The sequence below is a fragment of the Crocodylus porosus genome, unplaced genomic scaffold (assembly GCF_001723895.1).
Source record: "Crocodylus porosus isolate Cpor-Errol unplaced genomic scaffold, CroPor_comp1, whole genome shotgun sequence".
In the NCBI taxonomy this organism is placed as follows: domain Eukaryota; kingdom Metazoa; phylum Chordata; order Crocodylia; family Crocodylidae; genus Crocodylus; species Crocodylus porosus.
Genome location: NW_017728914.1, coordinates 36,333,547 through 36,345,868, shown reverse-complemented (window position 1 = coordinate 36,345,868; position 12,322 = coordinate 36,333,547). Strand labels below are relative to the sequence as shown.

The following is a 12,322-nucleotide window of genomic DNA, read 5'->3' as shown; positions in this document are numbered from 1 at the left end:
AGGCTGAGAATTAACACAAACACGGAATATAATCAGCACCCCTCCCACTCCCCCTCCTCTCCCAAAAACCCCCAAAAAACCTCTTTAGATTTGAGGTTAGGTGTAAGTTTAACATCAGTCTCTTGGACCTTCAGCCCTGTTAACATCTTGTATAACAACCTTTGTGGCTGAGATTTCACTGTAGGCCTGGAAGAGAAGTATTTCTGTCGGGGACACGGTTTGGCATAACAGAGAGCAGGAAACCCCTGTTGTCTATTCCGTGTGCAAAAAAAGGCAGAGAAATCAGTAATTCACCCCTTTTTTAACAAGGAGCAAATAAGATTCCCATAAAAATATTTACTTTGCAGTAGACTCAGCTGGTAAACTTGACCATTTGAGTTTCCAGCTTTTGCTATTTAGCTACCTCCCATCCACCTTTGTGCTACTATTCAGTATGACATTTCTTTACATTTGTATACAACCGGTTTAAAAAATACGTTGGATAAACATCATCAATGCAAAGTATACCATAACTGTTGAGGTTTGCATCATCCTATCACTGAAATATCTTAACTTCTTAAAAAAAGGCAGCATGGGAATGACAATGGAACAACCCTTTCCTGGGAATTCAGAAGTGCTGTTCTTGCTTTCTGTTTGCTGCTTTTTATTAAATCATACACAATCTGCAGATAGAGGCCATTTCTTTTTTGAAAAACAGTCATGCCTCCCTGATATTGTCTACAATAAAATAACATTAAAAAGAAATACAGGTACACATGCATTAGAAATGGAATTGTTCCTTTTATTACTGCTAGCCATTTATTAAAAAGGAGATGGTTCTAGTTTAATTAACCCAGTTGAGAGTAGCAGATGGGGCAGAATGTCTTGCAGCGATAAGACAATTCAGAAATGGCACCAGATGTTGGAAGCTGTCCCTGGTGGTGTTTGAGTGCAGCACAGATGTTCCAGTCCCACCTGGCTAGTTTCTAAGCACTGCAGGCTAAGCAGCTGTGATGTAACCTGTATAATGCATGTATAACACTAAAAGCACAATAATTGAACTGCTGCTGCTCTGAAGGGTGCAAGTGTTCAGAGGTGAAATCTTTAAGGACAAACAAAATAAGGTCAACTCTTTGGTATTCTCAGGTCACTAGAATGGCCGGTTAAAAACTATAGGGAGAAAGGGATAAGAAGACAAGACTGGAAAGCAAATTTGCATTTGGCAAGAAAACCATCCTGCTATCTCATTTGTTGTCCCATTCATAGCTTTTAAAGTGCCTTCCTTTTTGTAGCTTGGTTTAATATGCTTTAATGAAAAACAGTTACAATCCTGTATTCAAGACTTAATAATTTATTTGGTAGCTTGCAAATGTGTGGGTTTGGACTTCTGTCGTGCATGCTTTAGAAAGGAAGCAAACTATAAAAAATGAACACCAGTGCAAGCTCTGCCCTTGAAATCTTGAATCCAGGATCATTGCCGAATCATTCATGCTTTAAGTAACACAAAAACTAAATATAAGAAGGCTGAATTTTTCATGGTCAGTGGCATAATAAGTGGAATCTTCTAGATGTAATATGGGTTTTTACATATTTCTGCCTCTGAAGTTTTAATTTAATAAGTTCCTATTAATATTTCTGCTGAACTAGAACAGTGCTACATCATTTCATATCTTTCAATCTCTGCAAATTAATTTAGGAAGAACTAAGAAAGTAAGTTGTGTTCATTGATGACTCCCCAGAGAACCAGAGAAAATTCAGGCTGGAAGGGACCTCAGGGGGTCGCATCTAGTCCAACCCCCTGCTCCAAGCAGGACCAGCCCCAACTACAGCATCCCAGCCAAGGCTTTGTCTACCTGGGTCTTATAAATCTCTGAGTCTTTCCTAATATCCAACCTAAACGTGGATATTTAGGAGATATATATGACACAACCAGAAAACATGCTAGATCATAGAATCGGAGAAAATGAGGGTTGGAAGGGATCTCAGGAGGTCCCATCTAGAACAACTAGATCTTCAGTATATGTGGAAATAATTAAATTTGTCATCCCAGACTCGCAGTAATGATGATAAAACCAGAAAGATGGCACAGACCTATCTGTTGTATTGACAGATCAGTACTAAATGCAGAGGTTTTGGAGTACAGTGAAATCCCTCATGGAGTGGCTGGGTGGACACTTCTCCCAGATCCTATAACGGCACTTTGATTTTTGCCCCATTCCAGGTGGATCGACTGACCCATTTGGGGGATTTGCCGACTTCAGCTCTGCTGCTGCCTCAGCAAGCTTCCCCTCGTCACAAGGTAGGAGAAGACTGCTGACGAGAAGGTGCTGTGGGCGCTTCCCATAGCTTTCATTGTAGTGAAATTAGTTTCAATTAGACAGATTCGAAATCTGGACTTAGTTCTGTTTTAAGCCATCACAAGAAAGGGCAGGGGTCTTTTAGGGTGGAAAATGAAGTTAGTAAAAAGTATGCAAAATACTCAACAGATTGGGTTAGCCTGTTGGGTGAAAAAACATTTACAAAACAGAAGGAAAACCTACACACTGTAAAAGCACTTTGCATTTTTATGATATTTGGAAATGGGAACAAGAAGTTGTTTTTAATAGGAGGCTTAATGGTATGATGAGTACTCCAGGCTTGACAGTATTTGCGTTTCCTAAGTGACTGGAGATGCTTTGGCTGTTGCTAATAGAACTATTCTGACTATTATTGTTCATAATAATGTTTCTGCTGTTCAAGGTTATTTGACAACCTCTTCCTCCTCAGAAAAGGCAGCTGGCCCCCTCCTAATCAGTCCAGCCAACAGTTTACAAGCTGCTTCTCTGATAGATGCAAGCATTAAAAAAAATTATTGCTTTGGTGGAACAGCAATATTTCAGTAAAACACTTGATGATAGCCCAGCTCCAAAAAAGAGTACATTAGGTTAGCTATAATCACAGGCCAAAACGTGGCTTGAAGGACCTTCCTCACAGCGTGAGGATAATCAGCAGACTTGTGGCAGGGGCCCGTTCTAGGTTTTGCACGTCTTAAGGGCTTTGGAACAGGAAAGAGAACCACACTGGGAGGCTCTTTGAATATCCATGAGGATTTCGGGATGTTGGGAGTCCTGATATTAGATCCCACCAAAATCTCAACCTAAGCAGTGGCTCTGCTTACTAGGAGGTTGGAACTCAACCTTAGGAGAACTTCCCACCCCCGGAAGCAATCTGCCTATGAAAGTAGGATCACATGCAATGAGGAATAGCAGCCCACCTGTGCCAGACAAATGACAGTCCCTAAAGAGATCCCCCAGATCCCGCCTGTCTCCCTAGATTAACAAAACCTTTGAAATGGATTGAATGGAGAGACAAGGGCATAACGGTCTTGGCAGATGTGTGTTGGGGAATACTTTCCAAAGCTTCAGGGTGCAGTGGGGGTTATGCATCCATTTGGGGGCCTACATTTTATGCCCTTTGTGTTCTGAGACAACCCCAATGAGTTCAGCCGACAGATGAGAACATACAACTTTCACTGAAGCTGAGCAGTGTCCTTGTATAGTCTGGCAGTTGTTTACAAGGTTCAGAAAGAGAGTCATGCCAAGAAGGAAGAGGAGCTGTTGAGAAGAGTACCAGAGTGCAGGAGGAGGAAGGAACAGCTTTCTTTAAACTCTTAAAGATGTCTCAGCAAAGAGCAGTGGGAATTTTTATTCTTCCTCTTAGCATCCTCTTCTCGTGGCTCAGCCATTTCTGAATTGCTTTGCTTCCAGCAACCAATTGATACCACATATCCAATGCTTCTAGCTGGCCAAAAAAAAAAAATACAGGGTAACAAGGAAAAAACAAGTGAGCCTGTTCTTACAAATCTTACTGAGATAAAATGCTATTGAGAAAATGAGGAATTCTGCACTAGTAATATTTAAATCTGACAGTTCTAAAACTAATAAAAGCAGTTCTGTGGTTGATCATCACCCAGCCTGCCTGTGAATTCATAGCATCATAGAAAAGGAGGGTTAAAAGGGACTTCAGGAGGTCACATCTAGTTCAAGCCCCTGCTCCAAGCAGGACCAGGCCCAACTACATCATCTCAGCCAAGGCTTTGTCTACCTGGGTCTTAAAAACCTCCAAGGATGGAGAGTCCACCACCTCTCTGGGTAACCTGTTCCAGTGCTTCACCACCCTCCTCGTGAAAGAGATTTTTCCTAATACCCAAACTCAGCTTCCCTTGCTGCAACTTGAGCCCATTGCTCCTTGTCCTGTCATCTGCCCCCACAGAGAGCAGTCCAGCTCCCCAGCAGGGAGGTGAAGGCTGCTATTCAATCTCCTTCAGTCTTCTCTTCTGCAGACTAAATCAGCCCAGTTCCCTCAGCCTCTCTTCACCAGTCATGTCCCCCAAACCATTTTCATTGTCCTCCACTGGACTCTCTCCAACGTGTCCACATCCTTTCTGTAGTGGGGGGCCCAAAACTGGACACAGGACTCCAGATGTGGCCTTCCCGGTGCTGAATAGAGGGGAAGAATAGAGTTGTCCACTGCAACCCCCAGGTCCTTTTCTGCAGAGCTGCTGCCCAGCCAGTCAGCCCCAGCCTGCACCGGTGCACAGGATTGTTCCCACCTAAGTGCAGGACTTTGCACTTCTTATTGAACCTCAGGAGATTTCTTTTGCTTCAATCCTCCAATTTGTCTAGGTCAGCATTAGCATCTGCAAACTTTCTGCAGTGTGTGCTATGTTAGAAAATGGCAGAGCACCTTTTAGTTAACATAGATTTTTCGTGTTTCAGTTGACAGTTTAGAATAGCACTGCCCTACTTTATGGGCTTCCTTACAGTGATACTTGCTCAAAACAAAGTTCTTTGGCAAAATAAAGCCGCCTACTATGCAAATAATTTGCGTATTAGTACAGCCTAAAATGATACAGTCCTTTATCTGCATTAACATGATTAATCTTTTCTGATCGTCGTTATGCAAGGGACCAGGCATCTTGTGAAATGATTAATCATTCTTGAACAGTATAAGCCCCTCTAGAAATCCCTTTCTCTTTGATTAATCATCTTTTATGAAGTTCTACAGAAAGGGGCAAAACCTTCTTCCTCTTACCCCCACTTCCATTATTGTGTGTTCAGACCTGTGCATTGAGTACACAGAGAATCAGCACATTCAGCGTTTACTTATCCATCAGGAATACTTAAAGTGGGTTTAAATTTTTAATACACGGTACTAATTGAAATACTCCAATACAGTCCCTTTTGTAAGGGAGATCAAAGCAGATGTTTTAGTAAGGCCCTGAGCTAATGAGTATTAGCCCACTTCTTGCAGTAAAATTGCTGGTAGTGCTGGCGCTTTGTAAACGAACTTACTGCTTTCCTCCTGCCCCTCTGTTTTCCACTGTTTAAATTTTAATATGCTAGTAGAGGTAGCGATAATTAAAACAAGGCTTGAGTGCACAGGTGTTCTTAGAAAGTATTTATGTGGGGTGTAAAATATTATTGCAGTTGCCTTTGACTAGACAAAATACAGCTCTAGGAAATTGCCAGGTGTGTGGATTACAGTAACTATAGCCAGGTGTATAGGTCAGGTAACTTAAAAATTTGTATCGGCTTCATCTGTGGAGGCTTTATGCAGGTTAAGCCATTTCCTTTGCTTACATGGAGAACAAGCCAGAGAACAGATGTGATTTATGCATTCATTTGTGTTCTGAGCTCTTTCCCTGTTGCAGTAATGTTGTTTGTTACTAGAAGCTGAGGGACAACTTCATGGTGAGATGCAAGCTGCAGCACAATGTAACAGCTCTCATTTGGCAGATATGTTCCTTTTAAACCACACATGCATGTAGTGAGCAAAGCCATTGTCTGCATTTCATGTGCCAGAAATTAGGACCTCCAAAACATCTGCCCCACAACCAAAAAGCTGACTGTGGCCTGGCGGCTGAGACCCTGGGAGTCAAGACACCCAAAGACTAGGAGCACTTTACAGATTCCTTACGAAGAGTTTTCACCATGAACTGTTACCCAACAATATTTCTTGTAAGTGGTGCAGGAAATGCATTCACGTAGCTGCTTCCATTTGGTTCCAGGGGCCTGTCCCAATCTGGACTTAATTTAGGTATTAGGACACCTGTTCCAAGAATCGGGTACTTTTTTTATAGCTCTGTTAGCAGGCAGGCAGAGAAAGATAAGGGTAGAGCTGGTCATGAATTATATGGCTGTACATCTTTGACAAGGTATGATGGCATTGAAACGTATTTGTTTTTGACAGCTTTCACCAGCAAACAATTTCTTGGGTCCAGGATGAAAGTTCTGGCCAAAACCTGCATCCCAGGTGAATGTCCAAACTGCCAAGCATGGGCTGTTCGGTCTCTGCTGTTTTCGTATAACGAACATGTGAAAGGTCTTAGTGCTTTCTTGTGGTGGAAAGGGAAAAGGTTTCCTGCCTGGTTCCCAGGGAGGATCTGTTGATAATCTGTTCCAAAGCCCTGGGTTTTATTGGGGTGTTACTTAGTGTCCCTGTACCCTGCAAAAAGTGAATTTTTATGCAATCAAATAGCCTTGAACTAGCAGCTGTTTTCAGTGAACTTTGCCTGGTACAAAATGACAGCTGTATAGTATCCATTAGCTGGGATCATAGGTAGGTTATAGGAGATATAAGGTCTGTGGAGGTCCTGGCTCCATCTTGACCAGAGCCTCCGGTCCGTTCCACCGTCGTGTAGCTGAAAGCAAAGGAAACCTGTGTCCAGCTTGTCGTAGATCCACAAGTGGCACGTTATCAGATGCCGGTTTTGTCTGTGCTACCTTGTTAAAACTGTTGGAATATTCATGAGAAGGAATGATGTCCAGATGGAGAGTCTACCTTCAGATGTTAATGTGGATGGACACAGATCAGCTTGTATTTGTTTCAGTTCACAGACTATGGCGTTTGTTCTTTGCCTTTCACAAGGTCTTTTACTTTCCTTCCTTCCTGTCTGCCCCCGCAGGTACAGCGACAAGTGGGAACGGAGAATTTGGCGACTGGAGTGCCTTCAACCAAGGCTCTCCGTGTCCCAGTGCTTCAGCTGGAGACCTCTTCAGTGGCACCGCACAGCCGGCCGTGGAGCTCTTCAGCAGCTCACAGCCAGCTGTTGGGCAGCCTCCAACTGCTTCCAGTCCTACCGATCTTTTTGATTTGATGGGACCCTCCCAGGCAACCATGACCTCCTCGCAAAGCATGAATTTCTCGATGATGAGCTCTAGTGCGGTGGGCATCAATCTACCCTTGTCAAGGTCACAGGTATGCTGCTGCTGTACAGTCCTCAAATGGCTAGGTCCTGCATGAAGAAAATGTGCCAGAAATGCTTTTTTGGCAAGCCCCTGTAATAAAGAGCCTTGGCACTGGACCGTCTTGCTGGTCAGTGTCTGACATACTCTGTTGTAGCGGTCTTTTTTGATCGGGAGAAAAAAAGGGAAAAGTTTGAACCTGAACCACTGGCCTTGAAATGTTTGAAACCTGTTGAGTTGCCCAGTCTCAAAGGACTAGTCCTTGCCTTCATCAGCTTGCTAGCCAGAAGCCAGGAAAGGTACTCCGGTGGAAAGCAGTTCATTTTTAAAACCAAAGTGTGTGCATTAGATATAAGAACCTTTAATTATGTTTCAAAAAGCTCTGAACCGAATGGACAGGACTTGCTGCAGGCAGCTCTGATCTTGTGGCAGTTTGTAAGTACTGTCCTAACCAGTGCCTGTTACCAGCTAATGGGGAGAAAGTACTTGGAAAGAGAAGGGTGCTTTGTAATTAGGGACTTTCTTTAGCTCGGAAGAGGTTAAAAGCCAAAGCAGGCATCTTTTGATTTGATTTTACTGAGACGGGATCAAACTGTCTGTTTTCCTCTTAAAGCATTAAATGCGACTGAATGAGCATCATTTTGAAAACCCGTTTTTTTTTTTTCTTCTTTTGTTCCAGCCTTTGCAAAATGTTAATGCTGTGATGCAGAAGACTAACGTCCTTTATAATCCAGGCACAGAGATGGTCCAGAAAAATGCCAGCAAAACTCTGCCATCCACATGGTCAGACCCCAGTGTAAATATCAGTTTGGACAATTTAGTACCGGGTATGCAGCCTTCGAAACCCCAGCAGCCATCACTTAACACAATGATTCAGCAACAGAGTAAGTGAGCACTGTTTTTATGAACGCCTTCCTCTAAGACAGGTTGTGTTGGTGGTAAGATGTCCTGAAGAAAGAACACTGCTAGGTTGTATATTTTTCTGATTTTGAATTGGATTTTAGTTGTAATCGTGTTGCATCTGCCATGCTGCCTTTTGCCATTGGTAATACTGTTACCTTTAAACTGTACAGAAGATGAAGACACAGACTGTTTTTTAATCCTGTGATGCCTCGAATGTAGTGGTAGGGGCTTGCATCATTTCCAAGTTTTAATTCTAGGTCATCTGCGCAGTATCGTCAGCTGGCAATACTGATAGGGGTAAAGTACTACTTAAAACAACCTGTTAGTTTCCTGAACTTTCACTTGAGAAGGAAAAGGGATGGAAAATAGTTGCATCATCTTTATAGGTTAATTGCCTAGCACACACTGGGTTTTGGCTTTTTTTACACTTCCATTTCCTGTGGGTTAGCAATCAATGCAGCTACATCACTCCTAAAAGGAGGCTGGAATTTAGGATGTTTAACTGTGAGATTAAAATGGCCTAGAATTACAATCTCCTCTTCCTGCAGATATGCAACAACCGATGAATGTGATGACTCAAAACTTTGCAGCCGTGAGCCTCAACGCCCAGCCCAACATGATGCCTGTTCGACCTCCAACAAGCCCGCTCATGGGAGGCCCCGTTTCCGTGGGAATGGGGATGCCTGGCATGATGACGGGTACAATGGGTATGACCTCCGTAGGAAGCACCCCGATGATGAACCAGGGGATTATGGGGATGAATGTCAGCATGGGGATTCCAGCAGCAGGAATGGGTATGGGGGTACCCAATATAGCTATGACCGCTGCTATGGCTCCTGGAACTGTGCAACCCAAGCAAGATGCCTTTGCAAATTTTGCCAATTTTAGCAAATAAAGATTGTAAAAACAACAACAAAAAAAACCCCACAACAAAACTCAGTCGAATCAAATGAAGGATTTTTAGCTGTACGAGCATAGCCAGGGAGGGGTGGCTGGCAAACACTGATCAATACCTTAATTTTTTTTCTCTTCCTTTTATTGATTAATTAAAATCAAAGCTACAGAAAAGAACCAAAAAGCTATTTTGTAAATGTTGAAACAGCTAGCGGTTAAACTGCACAGAGACGAAGCGTTCTTCCGAGTCAATTGGATGGCTTCGCAGTTAATAGGCCATGGTTTTGTAATAACAGCATCCAATGCCTTCCTTGAGGGAAGAACCGGTTTAACACTGACTCCTGCTCACAGATGGGAAACGGGTGTTGGGTCAATCTGTGTGAATCTAATTTGATACTTTTCTGCCCCTTGGAAGAGCTTGATTTTTCTCTCCTTGCACCCCCTAAATTGCTTTGTCATAAGTGGATCCATTCCTTTTACTACCACTCTGAGTCCATATTTGAAGTCTCATTCAAGTACTATGATCAGTTTTTTATAAGAATATATATTTTTGTCCAAAATGGCTTACATATGTGATTATGGCTAATTCAAAGGGACCTGGAATGTATATATACTTTTGCTAATGTTCCAGCAACACTGCTATATTATCCAAATTTTTATTGTAAAAACCTTTCAGCAATTTGGTGATGGATAGATTTTGGGGCTTTTCACACCTCTATTGCTATAATTAGTATCGAGTGCAGAGCTAGGGGGGACTTCATCAAGAGCTGCTGTATGGTTTCCTTTCCAAAACTTCAGCATATGTACACTTTCCCAGCTCGATCTCAGTGGCAACTAACATGCTTCGTACCACCCGTATCTCTCCGGAGCCACTGGTTTACAATGTCAGCAGCATTCAAAAGACAGAAGCGTTTATTTTTTTGCATCTTTTACAAAGAGAGTAACACAGTAACGACATTGTCTTTTTAAGTTAATGTAAATCTCTAAATCCTTAATCCAGCGGTGTTGGATTTTAGATTTTATACAACCTTCAATGATTCTTTTGTGTAAATAAGGCAGTAGCAGCTCTGTGAAATCCAATAGAGAGGAGTTTAAAAATACATATATATATATATATATATATATAAAAAAAATATATATATTATCAAAGGAAACCTGTAGCAGTCAAAGATTTTATTGATTTAACGAAAATAAAGGCAATGAAACTAAAGGAAATGAACTCAAGATTTTGTTTTCCTGCTGTAATTCTGCATTTAAGTTCTCACATGAATCATGATTCTCGGATCTGGAATGCAAAGACATTGTTACACTCACAAGCTGGGAATATTACTGAGAATAAGCACTATGCTCTAGGTATGAAATTTATTGCCTCCCCTTTCTTACATTGGCTTTCTCTTTTTTATTATTAAATTGATAAAACTTTGTTTCCATTGTATTCATAATGTTCTGTTATACATAACATTAAAATGTTCATTAAAATCAATGTTGGGCTGATTTTTCCTTTCATTCCATTTGACGTTTATGAGAGCGTTTGGGGAAAAAATAATTATAATTTGGGCAAAGTAATTTTTATAAATAATTTAAAATTGTTTAATGACTTCTTATCTCCAGCCTTGCCTATCTGGCTCTACTGTTAGGAATTAAAAATGAAGCAGGCAAGATATCCTGACCTGCTCCAGCCTTGCTAATGCTCCATCTACAACATTTCTAATTAGGCAGAAATTCATGTACTTCAGCTAAGTGGTAATGAAAAGTGATTCATTTGCTGAATAAGAGATGAGAGTGAGTGTAATTAGCTGACTGCGGTTTTTAATCTTTCAACAATTCAATGTGTTTAAATTAGTTTCAAAGAATAGGAGCTTTCAAGTGTTGTTACATCAAAGTAATCAAGGCAGGCTTTAATGGCCGAGTAGGAGAGAGCTCCTTTTCTCCGGCTCGCCATTTGGAGACCTTTAAACTTTGTTGGAACGACCTTCTTCAGGACCCGGTGTTTTAACAGATGGCAAGATCCCAACTGGCCTGGAGCACGTAGGGAGCAGATTGCCACCATTCTTCCAGGAGCCAGGAAACGCTAAACCCCTCGGACGAGCTTGTCAATGCGTCACAATCCGAAAACGCCCGTCGGAAGGAGCCGAGCCAGCTCACGCAGGGGCTGTCATGGTGGGGCCAGGCCGGTTCCCCGTTCAGTATAAAGACACCGGTTTTAGGCTGCTGTTGATGCTGGATCACAGGAACCAGAGTAACTCCCCATTTCATGCCAAGTATTGTCTCCATTTCCAAGGGACTGGAATGACACCAGCGAAGCCATATCTTGGTCAGGGTCTTCAAAAAAAGACCTGCTCTACGACCTCCGCAGACCTCATCCCTTCTGCATACTGGTTGCTGCCCCTCTAAATACCCAAGTGATTTGTAACCTTGATCAGCGCGCTATTGGGATGCTGTTCTTTAAGAAAACAGCAGAAAACCTAAAGGATCTTCCTTAATTCTACAAGGGAGAACAGAGTGATGCCAGTATAACCAAACTAAAAAATAAAGTGGTGCTCAGGCCTGGCAGTTTTAGTTCTCTGCTAGACTTTGGCCCAGATAATGGCTGTGAAGAGAGGACCCCACAGGATGGCAGTTTAGCTCAGAGTCTGCAAGCAAGACGCTGGGAGTTGAGTTTTGCCTTCGCTTAATGAAAAACAGTTCTGGGAACATTGCACTCCCAGGATTAATAAACACAGTGTGGGCTGCCTTTGACCTGCATCTTGGCAGCTAGTGGGAAGGTGTATTTAATATTACTTTATTAAAAAAAAAAAAAAGAAAGAAAAAACAAGTCCCCATCCCTGCTATGCATCTGTTGCGATTCCTTTATTTCCTTTAAGAATAGCAAGAGTGGTCTGTGGCCACTCAATCAAGAAAACTGATCTGCTTAGACAGATTGAAACATTAGGGCGACACATCCAAGCTGACGGATGGAACCGGCCTTCTCCCAAAAGCCTCTTAATGAGAGCACTGCCTCTTCGGATATGGTGCTGGTATTCCTCAATCTCTTCTCCAGGCAGCCCCACTCTTGGGAGCATTTTAGCCACCATCTCATTTAGAGTTGCAGGCCTGGATAATAATGGTAAAATGGGGTGGGCAGGCTCCACTAGTGCTTCCATGGGAGAGCAAGAAAAATGCTAAGACACTTTAACACTTTAGCCTCCAACATGACTGGGTGGGCAAAGCCCTGAATGATCGCTGCACTGGCACAGGCTTCCTGCAGAGCCCGACTGCTAGTGGGGTGGGGGGACAGGGTGCTGAAGCAGCAGCGTTTAGTTCTGCACTTAGGCATGCTA

At 42.5% G+C, this 12,322-nt stretch overlaps 1 protein-coding gene across 2 annotated transcripts in view; it reads left to right on the top strand.

Moving 5' to 3' along the window:
* Positions 1-10,485, top strand: part of CLINT1 (clathrin interactor 1) — a 64,522-nt gene extending 54,037 nt beyond the window's left edge. For both annotated transcript variants that reach the window (XM_019535295.1, XM_019535294.1), the window contains exons 9-12: positions 2,201-2,278; positions 6,926-7,218; positions 7,885-8,089; positions 8,657-10,485. In XM_019535295.1, the coding sequence (XP_019390840.1) occupies positions 2,201-2,278; positions 6,926-7,218; positions 7,885-8,089; positions 8,657-9,003 (923 nt within the window). In that variant the 3' untranslated portion in view covers positions 9,004-10,485. The remainder of the gene's footprint in view (positions 1-2,200; positions 2,279-6,925; positions 7,219-7,884; positions 8,090-8,656) is intronic.
* The last annotated feature ends 1,837 nt before the right edge of the window (positions 10,486-12,322 follow it).